The sequence below is a fragment of the Nyctereutes procyonoides genome, unplaced genomic scaffold, assembly GCF_905146905.1.
Source record: "Nyctereutes procyonoides isolate TBG_1078 unplaced genomic scaffold, NYPRO_anot_genome, whole genome shotgun sequence".
NCBI lineage: Eukaryota > Metazoa > Chordata > Mammalia > Carnivora > Canidae > Nyctereutes > Nyctereutes procyonoides.
Window position 1 is genome coordinate 26,338,506 of NW_026575048.1, and position 18,934 is coordinate 26,357,439.

At 38.9% G+C, this 18,934-nt stretch overlaps 1 protein-coding gene across 8 annotated transcripts in view; it reads left to right on the forward strand.

The window, feature by feature from the left end:
- Positions 1-18,934, forward strand: part of LTBP1 (latent transforming growth factor beta binding protein 1) — a 389,672-nt gene that overhangs the window by 345,508 nt on the left and 25,230 nt on the right. For all 8 annotated transcript variants that reach the window (XM_055327297.1, XM_055327298.1, XM_055327299.1 and 5 more), the window contains 6 exons: positions 619-762; positions 13,130-13,306; positions 14,058-14,144; positions 16,250-16,378; positions 17,045-17,185; positions 18,184-18,354. In XM_055327297.1, the coding sequence (XP_055183272.1) occupies positions 619-762; positions 13,130-13,306; positions 14,058-14,144; positions 16,250-16,378; positions 17,045-17,185; positions 18,184-18,354 (849 nt within the window). The remainder of the gene's footprint in view (positions 1-618; positions 763-13,129; positions 13,307-14,057; positions 14,145-16,249; positions 16,379-17,044; positions 17,186-18,183; positions 18,355-18,934) is intronic.

Genomic DNA, 18,934 nt, shown 5'->3' on the forward strand with positions numbered 1-18,934 from the left:
CATATCACTATATGTTACTGGAATTTTTTTTTTCTTGTGAATGATTAGTGTAACCTGGTGAGTATTTACAAGGGTCTTTCCTTTATCTCTCAAAGGGATACACACCCTGATTTCTGGTTGTTGAAGTATGGGCATTTTGGCTACTAGAGAACCGTATTTTCAGATATATGAACAGGTTGAAAACAACTTTTTAAATGAATGTAAGAAATGTTATTGTTTCTGAAGTGTCAGTTTTACTAATTTTCCTTGAATTCAAAAGTGAGAGTGCACTGTCATGTTATTTAAGACCTCATTATGTTAAAAAGTCAAGGAAGAGAAAATTAAATGGTCAGAGTATACATACGATCCTTGCAGTACAGTTCCAGGGCCCTCCTTAAAGTGGAATTGGAATTTGGAAACTTTGCTTGGTGTTTTCATGGTCCTTTTACACAAACCAAATTATGCAGCCCAGCCTTTAAGCTTAGACTTCTATTATTCCCCAGAATAGTAGAAGGGTTTGATTGCTCACTAGGGAGCATTTGTGACCAGCAGGCACCATGAGCCCTGGTACACCTGGTAAAATAGAGAGCTGTCAGGAATGAGGCACACATCTGACTTGATCTGTGCTCCCTTTTCCAGATGTGAACGAATGTGAGCTGCTCAGTGGGGTGTGTGGTGAAGCCTTCTGTGAAAATGTGGAAGGGTCCTTCCTATGCGTGTGTGCTGATGAAAACCAGGAGTACAGCCCCATGACTGGGCAGTGCCGCTCCCGGGCCTCAGGAGGTAAGTCACAGTGGCTCCTCTTGGAGACTTGTACCTACACAGGTTTGGGCCAAACAGCCTGGGAGTGAGGTAAGGAATAACCAAATGTTCTGGCACACTGCTGTCTCTGGAAGCATCCCTGCTCTTTCTGAGCCTGCCTTATCAGTGAATTAGAATGTGGTCAGTGATGACTATTTGAGCTAGATGGCCTCTGTCGTGCTTTCCAACCCGGAGACGCCATGTGCAGGGCAAAGAATCCAAAATGATGAGAACATTCACTGGGAATCGCTCACAACTCAGAGAGCCTTCAGCTCAGGGTTTAATATGGCATCATCTCATTAGGTTGCATAATCTTTCTTTCTTGGCCCTAGGAGAAACGTATCTTGACACTTCTCTAAATTAAAAGCAACATATAGGCCTCTCAGGATCTACAAATACAAAGACTTCCACTTGGAATTGTTATGGTGGTTTTTTTTGTTGTTGTTGGTTTTTTGGTTTTTTTGGTTTTTTTTTTCCAGAAATTGGCCCAGAGAGTGGCTGTGTTTGCATTCGTTTAAAATTTGATTTAGTCTGTGTCGTCATGGCACGAATTGAAATGGAGAGCTGATGGTTTTCCAGATAAATTAATCAACTTCCAGATCGGTCTTTTAGTTTGTGCCATGTAGCTATAGTTTGGTTGTATTTTAAGGAAAGCAAAAGACCAAAATGGTCATTTGAGAGCCAAATAAAATGAAACATTGGCCATTTGACTTCTTACTCAATCTCAGTTGATTTTATCCATGCTTCTATGAGAGCTCTCCCTACTTCTCAACAGGGTACACTTGTTCTGTGTGAAATAACGGTCTTTGGAAGTGATAGGGAATAAAAATTAAAAATATTTTCACCAACACACATCCTTCCTAATTATTAAATATAGAAAGGGAGGGGTGCAGAATTACACAAATACACAGTAATTCCAAAATATGTGAAGGGGATGAGATGAAGTATTGTCAGAGGGAGGGGTTGCTCTTCATTCTAGTGACTACCACTGTGACACATGAGCCATAGAGAAAAGACTTCTCATCTTAATGGTTCCTGTAACAGCAAAAACAAACACAAAATTTAAAAACCTGACTGGCCCATACTAGGATTGGTTAGGTAACTATCTCTTTCTTCTTTGTCTTTGGTTCTATAGAGTAGCACCTCGCCCACAGTATTATTTTTACTGAAATAATTCACATATCATTCTATTGTATTAAATGATTCATGCAAAGGTTAGGTAGTCAAGATAAGTGCGTGTGGTACAATGTGAAGTGACAAAACATGGTCTTCCAGTGATTACAGATGCCAGTGGTGGGGAAGGAAGACGAGAACACATTTAAAAAGATAATTATTAGAATTAATGGAAATTTTAGCTTTTTCCTTTATTTTCCAAACTTCTTGTAATATTTAAATTGAAATGGCCACGGTGGTCTGCTGTTTTCCAGCTGTGCAAGCTTGGGCATATCATTTACCTTTTATGAGTTTTGGTTTTCTCACTTATAAAATAGAAAGGTTATATTTACCTCATTTTATGAAGTTTTTTTAAATCCTATACATAAAAGCCATTTGTTAATGGCAAAGTAAGCTATAATCCAAACACTTAAGTGATACCTATTTCTCATCTTTTTAGGATTTGTTCTGAAATGGTGGACCTTTTAATTATTTTTTTCTAGATTTTTTTTTTTGCTAGAATGTTTTAGCAACATCAAAAAATAGTTCATTCACTTCACATAGATTCGAATGAGGTACGTGTCTGAGATCCTAAAGCTTGCTCATTTCTTTTTTTAGAGATTAATGGCCCCGTAATAGGACTGTAATACCATCTGAACCATTTTGGGGGAACTGGAGTAGTTCATTATAAACTGCCTCTTAAAACTTAACAGTGATTCCTTTTTTGTAAGTCTTGTTCCTCATCCCTTATTTTAAAGTTTTTCTGTACAGGGTCTGGGAATCGAATCCTGCATCAGGCTCCCTGCGAGGAGCCTGCTTCTCCCTCTGCCTGTGTCTCTGCCTCTCTCTGTGTCTCTCATGAATAAATAAATAGAATATTTATAAAAAAAAATAAAGTTTTTCTATAACAGAGTTCCAAACACTTGCTTTACTTTTTTCCTCCCTTAGTGTCCTTGGCTCTCCCAGTGACTGACTTTCTGAAAAGTTCTGGAATGCCTCCTACTCAGAGTTCACTAAGTACTATCCTGCCTTTTTAAAAGAACTTCATTTTGGTTTTTTTGTTGTTTTTTTTTAAGAACTTCATTTTGAATACTCGTCTTCATAAATCTTGTCTGCCAGTGGATGCATAGTTTCTTTTCCTCTTAACTTTGTATCTAATCTTTCCATGATGGTTTCATACATATTTTCCTCATAGTTCTCTGGCTTCTGCTAAATATTGTACATACCCTGTTGTTTTTATTGGTCCATGTTAGTATAATCTGACTAATTTATATAGTTCCTGGCAACTCTGACAACCATACCTCAATTTGTATAGTTCTTGGCAAACTAACTGATTATATGCAGTCTTAAGATTGTCTATGATGACATCTTCATCTGAGCAATTCTCTGTCAGGACTCTGAGAGACAGTCCGACTATAAACTGCAGGAGGAGATTTCTCTCCCTGACTTCATCAGGACCAGGAATTGATCTGCTGTTTAAAAAGGGAATTGAAGCTAGAAATCCTAAAGAAGATGATATCGTTTTTAAATATTTAAACTTTAACTTAAAGCACATAAAGGTACATTCATTCACCAAACTTTGAAGGAGGGCCAAGGTCTTTCTTCAAGTAGAAGTCTACTCTTAGAGTCCTGCATGGCTTGTCTTGCATATACTATATTATGCATGATCTGTGTCACCCATTTTTTTTTAAAAAAAGGTATTATTTATTTATTCATGAGAGACGCACAGGGAGAGAGGCAGAGAAACAGGCAGAGGGAGAAACAGGCTCCCTGTGGGGAGCCTGATGCGGGACTTGATCCCAGGACCCCAGGATCATGCCCTGAGCCAAAGGCAGATGCTCAACCACTGAGCCACCCAGGCATCCCTATGCCACCACTTTTTAAAAAAAATTTTTAGTTAAGTTCAATTAGCCAACATACAGTACATCATTAGTTTCATATGTAGTGTTCAATAATTTGTCAGTTGTGTATAACACCCAGTGCTCAGAAGGGAACTGGAGGAAAGAGGGGAAAAAAAAAAAAAAAACACCCAGTGCTCATCATACACCACCTACTTTAAACTGAGTTAAGATTTTAAAGGCCTTTGTAAAGTTAATGAGTGTAAAATCCCTCTAGGTTTTTATAGTTGTCTTATCCACGCCTAATTTGATGGCGTTGTTTTTACTGAATCAACTTCAGTCTTTCCAAACCTTTAACTTGTTCTATAAACAGCTCCTTTTAACTCATACTTTACTGATTTCCATACTGTTTAGTTATATAATTACAGTAATTAATAAACTGGCCAGAATGTTTGGGAATAAACACAACTGAGTCATGGTCAGCCTACTGCTCAACATGAAAGAGCAGAAGTGTGTGCTCCTATCTGAGAGAAGCCTGCTGGCTGTGAGCACCTGCTGTGGACATTGGCCAGGGTGCTTCTCAGAGGGCAAGAGAACACTGGTTCATACAACAGGTTGCTTAATGGAGACCACTTAAAAGCGTTTGTATCCTACTTCAGTCAAAGGATCTGCAGTTACATAGGACCAAACTTGGCTTACTAAGTGAAAGTTTTTAATAAGGATTCAGATTAATACCACTTATATATATGATAGACCAACAGCTCAGATCTCATCCTTCCGGAAAAGTAATTCAGAAAGGAAAGATGAATTTGCAAAGAGGCTATAACATTTTTACTCAACTGTAAAATTTCCCCAGGACAAAGGGTATTCCAACAGTGAGCAATAGCAGAATAATCTCCAGTGGTATCGTTCTGAGGACAGAACTGAAGCTAAGGGGCAGATGTCAGGAAAGCAGATTTCAGATCACTCTGCAGATTTTCCCGATAACTAGAGAGATAGCAGGTAACTCATGAAATTGTGGGTGTTTCTCTAGAGGTATCCTGGAACAGCTGGGATACCTGCTGGCAGAAAGGCACCCACTTCCAGCAGGACATTGTGCCAGGTCAACTTTAAGGTACTTTCGGATTTTAATGTCCTAAGATTTTTGTTTCTAGACTACTTCTTGGCTCCCACTTGATTTTTTTTAGGTCTGGCATAATGGTTTTCACTGCCTGGGCCTTTGGCCACTAATTTACATTGCTGTACATCGCCTAAAAGCACCTGCAACAGAAATAACTAAAAAATATCCACGCCACTCATCACATGTAAGAGGGTATGGATATAAAATATAGCCTGATGCTTTTATTTCCTCAGTGCCTGTGATAATTGCTCAATAAAAACTTTATGTCCTTGGGCACTCTAAAGGAAGCAGTAAATAAGTAGTCTTGGCAACTTCAGCCTTCAAGCCTTACCCACAAAATGTTGCTCTTGCTTGATTGATGCACAGAGGAGACTCTGGGGTAGAAACTGAGTTTTATTTTTAAAACAGAAGGCATAAGGAAAAGAACACAAAAAGGTATGTTATCATCGAGGCAGGTGTTCCTCGCTTTAAGAGAAGCAAATAAATAAGATCAGAAATTATGAAACAAATTGGAGTGATAATTTGCATTAGAAAATAATTTTCCTTTACACAGTGTATTTCAGGGTTGCCTTAAATACCCGTTTTTCTTTAACGGATTTGAGAGCTTATTCTTACATCACGAGCTGGGGCATAGGCTTCTACAACTAGGAAGCTCCTTCATGGTTTCCCAGCCCAGCTCCTGTACTTGTGTGTGCGGAAGCCGAGACCCAGAGAGAAGTTCTAAATGTTCTCCTTTGGGTCCGATGGCTCATGTTGTGCAGGAAACCCAACTCCAAGATCTTTACCACTTCACCATTCCACTTCTCAGGGCTGAGGACCCCATGACAGCAAACTCTTCTAAAAGTTGGCTTCCTTTTCACTTTATTTCTTTGTTTTGTTTTCATTATTAAGATAATGCACATTCTTCTCAGAAAATTGGTAAATACAAAAATAGATCAAAAATGAAAATCCCCTGCAGTGGCACCATGTGGAGATAATCTCCAGATTCTTGGGAGAGGACATCCATGCTCCACCTGCCTCTGCAGGACTGTCTCCCATTTGGTCCAGGGCCCTCAGGCTCATTAGTCTGCATGAAGCACCTTCCCCTTGGGTCAGAGGTCAGCTCTCCTCTTCCTTCCCCCTTCTTTTCCTTTTGATTGATTTCGGGACGGTCCTCTCCCCTGCATCCTCCTTCCTTTTGCTCTGATCTTTTTCTTTCTCATTCCCAGACTCTTTTTCTGTTGCCCATTCCTGAAATAATAATGACCCAGGAAGTTGCATGTTCAGGCTTCTTTTTACTCTCCCTTCTTCTCTGGGGATATTTAATCCTCTTCTCTGAGTCAACTATTACTTACATGCTATGCCCTGCCAAGTAAATATCTTTTTGTGCCTCCACCTCCATCCTTAGGGCCACACTCCTGTTTCCAGCTGCTTCTTCTTAGGCCTTTCTCTCAGGTTGTCTTGTAAGTGTATCTGCCCGAAATTACCCAAAACCAAATTCATTACCATTCCTTTACCAACCTCTGTTCACTCATTAATTGCCAAACATCAGCACTGGAAATCCTGACATCATATCTTAGTTTCTCTCACCATTCATCCAAGCCATCGTAATGTCCTGCCAATTCTCCCTCCACAGTGTCCTTCGGAGCTGTCCTTGCTCCTCTGTTACCACTACTCTGGGCCAGTCCTTCAGCATCTCTTACCTGGACCATGGCAGTACCCTCCTGACTTCTCTCCAACCTCTCCCATCAATTCCTGCTCCTTGCAGTTGCCACAGTTGATGTTTGCAAAACATGAGCCTGACTTTATTTTTTTTCCTTCCAAGTTTTTATTTAAATTCCAGTTAGTTAATATACGATGCAGCGCTAGTTTCAGGTATAGAATTTAGTGATTCATCACTCACATACAACCCCCATTGCTTATCACAGCAAGCTTCAACTCCTTACTACTGCCTAAGCCTGAAGTCCAAATCCATTAGCAGGGCAGCAGGACCCCGATAGTCTGTCTTAGTCCTCTTTGCATCCCCTGTAACCTTGCTCACTGCTTAGCACACCCAGTGCCTGACCTGTGGCAGACACTAACTCTTGAATCAAATTGCCTCTTGGCATTCAAGAACGTATCCCGTCAGTATCTCACTCTCTCATTCCCAGCTAGTACTGTAGAATCAAAATAATTATCCATTTGGTCAGACAACAGCGGAGGCCACACTTGAATGAGGAATTATCTATTTATACCTCTCTGTAGGGGGCGATGGTTCCCCCTTAAATAACAAGTAGAACAGAAGAAAAAGAGTCTCCCTGCTGTGCAAATCATCCTCATGGTTCTGACAGAGGAACTCAGACAGCATTCCTGTTCTCTTTCTAGAGAGGTCTGCTATAGGTTTTACGTATGTACATATTTTTTAAAGACAGGAAACCACAAATAATATCATTCAACTGTTATATTTGGCAGAGTAGGGTTTTTTTTAATGTGTTTACTTAACCTGTAGAATAAATTAACATTGAAAGAATTTTTTGAAAATAATTTCTGATTAGAAAAAAAGACCTTCAGTAGGGAAAAAAAAATTAAAGACAGAGCACAATATGTAAAATGCAAACATTGTAAAATGCCATGAAACTCCTGTGGTCTTATTGTGTATTGGTGATGGATCTCTACCATAAATGTAGGTAAGTCTAAGGAAAATATGCTCATTTGTTTGTGGGGGGAAAAAAGTTGGGTCAAGTTTCTTCCCACATTCAGAGAGGATTGAATAATTTACCAAACCATGCTTTTATTTTTATGAAATTTCTTTACTTGCTCTCTCTCTAGTCTCCAAAATAATATCTGAGTGTTTAGTAGAGAGACTGGTCTGTGTTTGAATGAACTGATAGCAGTTGGTCCAAGTGACAGGCTCAGACTGTGAATGAGCCATTTCACGTTCTTGACACTACAGGGGACACCCACGGTGTTGCACTAGAGATCATGATGTGGGATCCTAGCATTTGCCATAAATATGGTCTGAAGAGGAAGGGTTTGTGCATGTCCTTTGAAATATTTCCAGGTAGTTACCCTGTCATGTCAGATGTGGCTTCACTGTCCCGATCATGTTCACAAGTCCTCCCGACGCACCCGTGCCCGTGTGGGGACCGGGCTTTTGCTGCTGAGCCATCTCTTCTGTTCTCCACCTACTCACCTGCTTCAGCGAGTCACACCCGTTATTCTTTCCCTCCGGGCTTCATCCTGCTTCTGGGAGTCTTCTTTGCCCCCCTCCCCTTCTCTTGCCCTGATTTTTCCGGTTTCCAGTCCTGGCCCCGTGAATCATACACTTTCCCTCCACCCTGCCCACCCCAGCCTGTTCCTGTCTCAGGCTCGCTTCTCTCATTCTCTTCTAGTCCTTCACCAGAGAAAGAAACAGAGATAAAGAACCTTCACTCGCCCTAGCCAGTATTTGTTGCCTGCCTGCTAACCTGAGGCCCCGAGGTGACCCTCTTCCAGCGGACAGTTGTGTTGTCCTCTCCCCAATACCTAAGTCAGGAACATAGCTTTCCCATGTTCCCATGACAGTGCATCCCTGCCCTGTCCTCAGACTCTCAAAGTCACCTTCCCTGACTCCTTCTGTAGGCCCCGTAGCCCCTCACCCTTCAGTACTGTTGTGCCTTTTACCTCCTCACCCCTGTCTCTCCTTATTTCCTGTCCTATTTTTCAGAATTTATTTTTAAAGAAGTTGGCTCAAATGTCACCTCCTCCAGGAAGTCTGTGGCAGCCTTGCCTGCCCTGGCCCTATGCAGCTACCTTCCCAGCGCTGTCAAGTCCTGGCTCCCCATTTACCTGACTTCTTTCAGGACAGAAACTGTGTGGAGGAATCCTCTCGCACATATTTATTCTCTTGTGCTTGGCTTTCTCTTCTTTTTGACTTCTTTCACATCTTTACCATCGAAGTTATTAGCACGTATTTCCAGTCTTCCTTTTTACTTGCGTCCCTTCCTTTCCAGCCCTTTCCTATTGTCAGTGCATATTTTCTGAAACTCACCAATGGTTCTCTCCTGAACTCCACTTAAAACACACTACTTCTTAGGGGTGCTTGGGTGGCTCAGTGGTTGAGTGTCTGCCTTTGGCTCAGGGCATGATCCTGGGGTCCTGGGATCAAGTCCTGCATTGGGCTCCCCTGCAGGAAGCCTGCTTCTCCCTCTGCCTGTCTCTGCCTCTCTCTCTGTGTCTCTCATGAATAAATAAATAAAATTTTTAAAAAATCTTTAAACACACACACAGTTCTTGTCCTGCCAGTCTTTGAGTAAACTAGGGGAAAAAAGATATTAATTTCCAAGTTTTCTTTTATTTCTCTTTGGAATATTACACTAGAAATTGTTTTCTTATAAAAATATAAGTTGGTATAAAACATTAATGCCTGTGGTGATTTTAAAATTTATAAAAGGGACTAAAGCTTCGTGAATGATTGTCTTAAAAGTAATTTACTGGGGACACCTGGGTGGCTCAGCAGTTGAGTGTCTGCCTTTGGCTCAGGGCATGATCCTGGGATCCTGGATCAATTCTTGCATCGGGCTCCTTGCAGGAAGTCTGCTTTTTCCCCTCTGCCTATGTCTCTGTCTCTGTCTCTGTCTCTCTCTCTCTCTCTCTCTTTCTCTCTTTCTCTCTCTCTCATGAATAAAGTCATTTAAAAATGTAATTTACTGAACATTACCATAGTTAGAGTTTTATAAATTGATGTCTTTTTCTGGACATCAGGACTATGGCAGGTGTTTTATTTGGGGGCATTGTATACTCACAAGTATTTGTGATGTTACTCTTTTTGTCATTGTCATAATCTTGTCCATCCCAGAAGGGTATGAAGAAGATTAGCTCATAAAGACCTTCAGAATACACTGCAAATGGAAATTGAAAGCAAAGGCAAGGGCCCATTTAAAATGCTCATGTCCACTTTATTTTTTTTTCATGTCCACTTTAATTAGAAAAATGTCCCAGATTTCCTCAGCCTAACAGCAAACCTAAGATAAGACCAAAGAAGGAAACAGTCCTATAAATAAACACCACATCCTCTTCTTTCTGACAAACCAAGAGAGAAGTTTCTAGAAAATGCTCTTCATAAGTAGCACATATGATTGAACCCACAACTTGCTATTGAGAGCAAGGAACCATGATGGCCACGTCTGTGATCTTAAATCTATACTCTCCACCAGCAGGGATTATCTGTTGTCCATTTGTCTCAAAGAGGAGAAAGAAATGAAAAAAAAGGCAAAGCAAAACAAATTTGTGCCAGTTCAAATGCTAAGAAGCTGAGCCCCAAAGAAGAGGTTTGGGGAAAGCAGTAGGCATGGTACATTGGATCCAACCTAAATGGTTTCTTCTAGAGGCTTATAACCTGCACCATCTGCTTCATGGAGTTACTCTGTGGATCACAAGAAAGGGCCTTTGTAAAAATTGCTTCAGAAACATGTATAAAAGATCCCAAAACTCATTTATCACCATCCACACCCTAGAATTAAGCTACACAAATTGCTGTTTGTACACAGATGTTATGCCAGACTCTTAATAAAATTGACAAATAACATCTGAAAATACCAGAGGAGAGGTAGTTTCTTAGAAGTCTGTGGTTTAAAAAAAAAAAAAAAAAGTCTGTGACCTGAGGTATGTGATGTGGCTAATCTGACTCATAACATCTTTAAGAAAAATAAAACTCATTCTTTTTCTTGGCACTTTTATGTCTATTGATTAGATCTCTTAAAGCTATTTTGCGATAGAACCATTCTTCCTGAGGCAGCAATGACTTAAACTCCTACAGAGATTCTCTAAAGAAATCACATTGCATTGTGTTTTCCCCCAGTGGAAAAATGCTCTAGGAAGTTAATTGTTTAAAGGTTAGAAAGATAGAGAAATTGCCTGTTTTTCACAGAACAACCTTCGTGGACCAGTTTTTTTGAAAAGAATTTGCATCTCTTTCCAAACACGAATGAGGGCCTGACTAACCCCCAATTTCAGCTGTGTAAACATTGAACTTTAAGTCTGCTTGGAGAAAAAAATAAAACTTGTAACAACCAATGTAAAACCTGAATAATACAATGATATTATTGATTATCTCCCTTATGCAATAACTTGTGAGTTTCCTTCCAAAGAAAAAGGAAAACAAAGATAATTTTATTTCTCAGTTTCTGTGCTGTAAGTAAAACAGTGTAGAAAACAGACCATATTATGTCTATATTTTTATATATATGTAAAGTTTCTGACTAGTGTAGAAGCTTGTGGTGTCTGATTACCTATGAGTATAGCAATCTTCATGGTGTCCTACTATATAGTATTCCATTTTATAACAAACACCATGACATACAACTTTGAACACAAGACAGTTATTCAGCCCTCTTTTATCTTCATTGACAAACCGATTGTTTTGCTGATTTGACTTGTATTTCTAAATGCGTTCGTTAATAGCTAGCTGTACTTTTAGATCAAGTGAATAAAATGAGCAGAATAATTAGTAATAGGCTGTCAATTTATTCACAAGTGTTGGGGGAAAGTTTATAAAATTTTGTACAGGGCTCATGATGGATTTTAATAACTTAAAATGCCCTGACTTTTCCCAAAGAATTCTGTGGATAAAGTTTGTAGAATGAAGTGATGGTCTTCTGCTCCATCCATGTGGACAAGACACATTTCTCTCTTCTGCACACTTGAAAGCTAAAAAGGACGAGGGCTTTGGCAGGTTCTATCTGATTTCACACACAAGGAAATGATTTAAAACCGCTTCATAAACTGCTGTAGAAATAAGCATTTCTGCTTTTTCCTGGACACTTATTCTAGGTTGGAATTTGTCATCAGCTATTAACACTGAGAGTCCAGACTGAATTATGTCAAAGGCAGAATGATCTAAGAAGTAACCAGAATCAAGGGTGAAAGGGATCTTTTACATTCTCATTGATGTTCTGTTTTTTGAGAGAAATGTATACACTAGTTTTGTTTGCCATTTTGCTTGTTTTCCCTGCCACAGGAAGAAAGAAAAGGTGGTAGCTTTTCTGATACAAGTCTATGAACTTCTATTTTAAGAAGACTTTCTATATGGTGTATTAATCTAGTTTTCACAGTCAACCTGACCCTGCCAAAATAAATACATAGGAAATTATTGTGAAAATAACTCATTAAACTTTCCTAATAATACAATCATCTACCAACTGCAAAACAAAGGTTGGTGTTGATAGTAAAGTCTTATCCTCACTGGCAAATGTTTTCCCTTTATCCCTCTAGTTTCTTTGTGTCTAAGAATCAGGAAATAGCATTCTAATGAAAATATGTCATTCAAATTAATCTCAGTAATTGCAATGGCAGTAGTCAGCTTATTAATAAATTCTAACTGGATCAGAGGCAGTAATTTGAACTCTACGGCATATGGTAGGGAAGATATTAGACTACAAGCCTAGTCTCAAAATATTGACCATTTTTTAAAAGTATAAACTTGTTCATAGACTACAGATCTGATGGGATTAAATTATTTGTAGTATTATCTGAGAGCTAGATGATTGTGTTCTCACTGTTTGTATACTATCATGTCCCTTTGTCTTTTATCATAGAGGGTTAAACTGAGTCTGTTGGAAAACATATTCCTCTAGAACACACATGAGCCAGGAGTAGAACCTAGCCTTGAAATTCTACCCCGAGGCTTAGCTGGCACTCATTATTTCATTCAAAGCCCTATTTTGCAGCAGTTGAAGTAGACTTTCAGTAACAAAAGGTTTTTTTATAGACTTTAGGTTATTGCAGTGTTTTTCTAGTTATCTTATGCTGCGTTGTACTATTCAGAAAAGATTGGGGCATGGTTGATTCCAATAACCACCTAAGAGTTAAATACTTTGTGCGGCCCCACATTTCTGGTCAAATGTTGGGGAAAATTTTCATTGATTTAAGTAGGTGTTATAGCTCATATAGGACGGCTCTACGTTTGGCAAGAAAGCAGATATGGAAACTCTTGTCACGGCCAAATGTACAAGAATAAAGTAATTGGTTAACGTAAAAGGAAATGATTTTGACAGATTTACACTCTTGGGGTGTGTTAGAAATCCATCAAAATTCAGGATTCCAGGGCATTTTTTTTATCTCACAGTGGAAGAATCCACCACCGAAAGGAAAAGACAGCTTTGTGGAAGTGAAATGTCACTGACACACCCACACACACACACACCCACACACACGTCTTTTTACCACTGTGTCTTCTGCTCTGGTGTGATACAGATCTCATGGGTCCTAGTGGTCCTCTTTTGACTTTCTCCACTCTATTTAGATTTAGATGAAGATCAACCCAAAGAAGAAAAGAAAGAATGCTACTATAATCTAAACGACGCCAGCCTCTGTGATAATGTGCTGGCCCCCAACGTCACCAAACAAGAATGCTGCTGTACATCTGGTGCCGGGTGGGGAGACAACTGTGAGATCTTCCCGTGCCCTGTCGTGGGGACTGGTAAGGACCAGTGGAGTGGTGTGTGCATACTTGGGTTTGGTCCTGTGGTGTCCAGGGCCTTGAAATGTCCTCATTTTGGTCGCTGCATTGAAGCCTTATAATGATAGCATTGCCTGGGACCTACCGTAGTGGAATCAAGATGAGAATACCTTACGGTATGTTTCACTGTAGGCTAGAAGCATCCCCTTCACCCCACCTCCAAATGTATTCTTAAAGTTAATTTCAGTCCATCACAGAATAGCCTGTTACAGTGAGGTTCCATATGAATTTTGGCAGAAAGATGATTCAGTTTTATTCCATTTTTAAGTTGAAATCAGTCTCTTTTGCTAAAACTGACACCACATTATCCATAATGAGAACTTGCATATTTAGGCTAAGATCTTGCTTGAATGGAGTCTTACCAAACCTTTAAAATGCTAGAAAGCACAGTAATGGAGAAGTAAGTCATCACATCAGTTAAAACATGGGTAAATAAAAGGTGCATGAACTAGGAAAGTTTTTAAAAATCACAAGTAAACTTAGAAAGTCATTAGATTTATTTGTATTTAATCTGTAATTTTGGAGATTTACTGAATTTATTTGCCCAAATTAGATGACAAGATTTGCCTTAAAGTTACTGAGTCTGAGAAAGAAGAACTGAATTTAAAACACAGGTTAATAGAGGATGTTCTTTTTTTCCCTTTCTTCAACTTTTTTCTTTTCTTTCTTTCTTTTTTTTTTTTTTTTTTTTTTTGGTTTCCCCTGAACTCAGCTGAATTCACCGAAATGTGTCCTAGAGGGAAAGGTTTTGTCCCCACTGGAGAATCTTCTTACGACACGAGTGGTGAGAACTATAAAGGTCAGAACCAAACAAATGAATTTGAGACGTACGCATACCAGTGTTCCAGTTCAAGCATGGTTGGGGTTCAACAGAATTAGAGTTCTTCTAATCATGGAAACTGATTAGAAAGCCTTTAATTCTTCTATTGGAAGGCCCCTGTGGACTCTGGGCAGAGCTGTATCTTGGGACTTAGAACACTTAAGACTGCGTGGCCTTGGGTATCATGTTAACCTCCCAAGTTTCCAGCTCTTCATTTCTGAGATAGGAATAATGTCTCAGAGGTTATCATGAGAATTAAATAAGGTAACATACTAAAAATACTTAACATAAAATTCTGTCTTTATAAATTCTTTTATTCGGGAGGTATATTAGAAATAATATAAATTAAGACCGTATAATTTTGACCATCATTATGTGGGTCTTTATGACAATCAATGAAGCTAAGATTTTGCCTTTTTTAGAAGTCATTCTACTGTTGCTAAGATACTTTTACCAATGGCTGCAGATTCCTCAAAAGGAATGGAAAAGAAAACTAAAGTAGATGTGTTTTATATATTTAATGCTATTAGTCCGTAATTCTAAAATAAATGGGCAGCTTTTTTATTTTGACAAAATTTAAACCACATGTATGAATATTTCTTTGTTAATCACTCACTTTTGACATTTCCATGATGAAGATATTATGACCTCTTATAGACAATGTGTGGCTTTTTTTCCTTTACAGTTTAATAATTGAAAACTGCTAAGTGCCTAGAAAACAGACTAAACATTTTTGTCTTCCATCCGTTTTTGAGAACTACTGTTTTAATGATAGTAGCCGAATAAGAAATTCCATATGTGTTTTTTATTTTATATCAGTGATTTAGTACAATTAAATAACAAGACTTAGTTTACAATATATGTTTAATGGTTTTTAAGTTCACAAATATTCTGCTTTGTTTTTGAAGGGATATAGTTGAATCTCACTTCATGTTATGGAACAGAGCCTTAATTTTACCACAAAGTGACCTTCTTTTTCGTATAAAATTAAGTTCCTCTTCACCCTGTCTTAGCAGTGCTGTAAATGATTGGAATACTAGTTGCAGATCCAAACAGCTATGTATTATGGTTTGACTTTACCACTTGCTATGTAACTTTGAGTGATTCATCTACGGAGCGTGTGATTTTTTTTTTTTAATGACATGATATTTGTTCTAAAATGCTAGAACCAATGATAATAACAATAGCAATCGGGATCCCTGGGTGGCGCAGCGGTTTAGAGCCTGCCTTTGGCCCGGGCGCGATCCTGGAGACCCAGGATCGAATCCCACGTTGGGCTCCCGGTGCATGGAGCCTGCTTCTCCCTCTGCCTATTTCTCTGCCTCTCTTTCTCTCTGTGTGTGACTATCATAAATAAAATAATAATAATAATAACAATAGCAATGAAAGAAAGGGGATAAAAGTTTTTGAACATCTATGGAATCTTCTACATGGATTTATATCATTTAATTGTATCAGACAGGTGTTCCTCTTGCCCCAACTTACCAATGAGTAAACTGAGGTTTGCAGATGGTGAGCATTCTAAATTCTGTGAAGGAATAGGTCTGCCAATACCCTTAGAAACTTGTGCTTTTATTAGCTGGTCATTATCACCAAAAAGGAAGATTCATCAAATTTCATCAAACTCTTCTTGGAAATGTTCTTTCATCTCAACTAGTTAATGGGCCAGAATACACATTTATAGAAAGGCACATTTCTTAAAAGGTATGCTATTAAGCCAATCTTGTTTATATGTTAACCAGTTGAATTTAGATCAAATAAAATTAAAAAAAAATATTATCGGTTGCTTTGTGAAATCCATCGATTATTTCATCAAATAGGAGGTAGCAACCCAGAAATCATATTTACAAAAAGACGTTCTCCAATAATGTTTTGAACATAGTCCCCAAATATCACAGATTCTGTTTCCACATCTGTGAGTTAGGCCTAACTTGAAGAATTTTCTGATGTTGTATCTGAAGATTCTTTGGAATGAAATATAATATGAATATTATATTTAACTTGAAGCCCCATATTGGTTAGACTCTTCTTTTTAACTGAACGACCAAAGCTAACTGTTCTCTTTCTCCATTTTTCCCCCATAGATGCAGACGAATGCATGCTCTTTGGGCAAGAAATCTGCAAAAATGGTTTCTGTCTGAACACTCAGCCCGGTTATGAATGCTACTGTAAGCAGGGGACATACTATGATCCCGTCAAATTGCAGTGCTTTGGTAAGTATTAAGAGGATACATGGTGCTGTGAAAATACACAGATGGAAAAAATAAGTAATACTGTGTAGTAAAAACAATTCCTTTGCATCTACGTTACGTGTCGAAAAGATCTTTAAATGTTTTATGGATCCTTTTCTTGAGTAAGATTTAAGAAAATAAAAAACCTCCATACTATTTGAACAGATTTCAAGCAAAGAGTTAATATTCAATGTGGAATTATAATTCAGGTCACTGGTTTAACTGAAGTGTTCTTTTGGTCTGGGGAGCCTCCTGTTTCATCACTCATACCATGCAAGTGAGAGTCATTTTTAAATACTGACCCAGACTTTAAGGCTTAAGCAGAAAACCATATACACTAGGCAGAAAAACATAGCAAAAGGAAATAATTTTAAAACTACCATAAAGAGGCATTTTATCTTCAATTTCTAAGCATATCCTGTTCCTAAATGTTTTCTTTCTTTAATGTCAGCAGCAGCAGGACACCATTATTTTTTCCAATCAATACAATTTAATATTTTTAGAGTCAGAGCTATTCTTTCTTGGATGATGATGTGTAGTTAATTAAAATGTGGCAGCCCCTGGAATCTGGACTAAATTTAGCAGTGTGGGAAGTGTAGGAGGTACAACTGATTGCTGGTTTTCTTTAATAATTTTTTTTCTCTTAAGATATGGATGAATGTCAGGACCCCAACAGTTGTATTGATGGCCAGTGCGTTAATACAGAAGGCTCTTACAACTGCTTCTGTACCCATCCCATGGTCCTGGATGCTTCAGAGAAAAGATGTATACGGCCAACTGAATCACATGGTATGTTCAGATGTGAGGTGCAAGTCTGTGTCTAAAGAAATGGCAAGGTTTTCCTTTTGACTGAAATATGAGCTACTGGGAAATAGAAAAATGACTCCTCGGGTATTTTGGAGTAATTAAAAAGAGATACTAAAAATAATAAAAGAGAATAATTGTAAGAGAAACATTAAGCTGCGTATCTTCAGTATGTAGGAGAATCCATACCCTGCATGTGCTTATTTAACAGATAACAAAATATGGACTGGCTGAGCAGATAGCGGGGCTCTTCTCTGGCCAGCGTTTGCCACATTTCACCCTCAAAGGCAACTGAGGAAGACATGAGTTGAGAAAAAGATAATCAGGCTTGTTTGACTGGACTGGAGAATACAGATGAGATGGGGCAGAGCAGACAGGGGAATCCAGCAAGGTGATAGAGACCCTTGGTGTCCATTGATTGGAATCCTTGTTCATCCCCAATCAGATGATGTGCTACTCATAAGTGGCATAATTAATCTATCCATCATCACTGCAAGGAACTGCTTTGGATGGAGTCAGTTGAAAGGCAGAAGTTTGTAATCAAGTCTAGCATGAAGTGTCACTAGTCTGGGGCTTTGGTGGATGAATTGGGTGAGAAAACATGAATCTGCAAAGTGTTATGTAGAAAGAAATGGTAGGATTTGACAGAAGAGTAAATGTAAAAAAGGAAAGATTGGGAAATCAGAAGTGCTTTAGGATTATGGAGTATAGAGGAAGACAATGCAGTGCTGTCTATAATGAAGCTGCAGAGGGAGGGATTTAATTGAAACATGATGGGCAGGTTGAATTTCAGCTGATGGAATGACACCCATTTGGAGATGACAGGTTTGATCCATGGAAAGACCAGGCTGGCTTCAAACTTGTACTTGGAAGTCAGTCTTAGAAATAGAGATGGAAACTTTGAGACTCATTGGCTTCTACCACACTGTTTATGAAATAGGAATAACAGTGTGATTGTCATGGAACCATGTTTTCCCTTTCAGAACAAATAGAAGAAACTGATGTCTACCAAGATCTGTGCTGGGAACATCTGAGTGATGAGTATGTGTGTAGCCGGCCTCTTGTTGGCAAGCAGACAACCTACACTGAGTGCTGTTGTTTGTATGGAGAGGCCTGGGGTATGCAGTGTGCCCTGTGCCCCATGAAGGATTCAGGTGAGCCCTGATCCAGCTTCTTCTGCTGGAGGCCTTTGGGAACCAGTTCATCTCCCCTCCTTTGGAGCCTTGTGTATCTTCATCTTCACTCCTGATTCCTTTCATCAGAGGTGTGTGTGTGTGTGTAAGAGCAGGGTCGCATAAACATCTGGCTCTTGGTTTACCTCCAGTCCAGACCCTCTCATTAACTTTTGAAATCCTCATTCTATTTCACCAAAAAAAAAAAAAAAAGATAAATAACACAAAGAAACATAATGCAACTTTGCAATTGGTGGCAAAGATCTTTAGAATTTATATTTCCTGATACTTCCTTTTTTCCTACAGTCTTCCTCATTTTTAACAGTGTCTACATAGAGCAAAAAGTATTAGAGACTGTAGAAAATCTTTGCAGGTCAAAGCCCCGATTTTTGTGTCAGCCTCTTGGTGAGAGAGATCAAAAAGGGGTTACAACAATAAAGGAAGAGAGGTGGAAGTGAGTGAAAATGTATTTGAACAAATGTCCTTTCATTTTAAGGGTTAGATCTGAGGATAAATCTTTGGTCAAATGGCAAATGCAACAGCTAGGCTTTGGATCTATCCC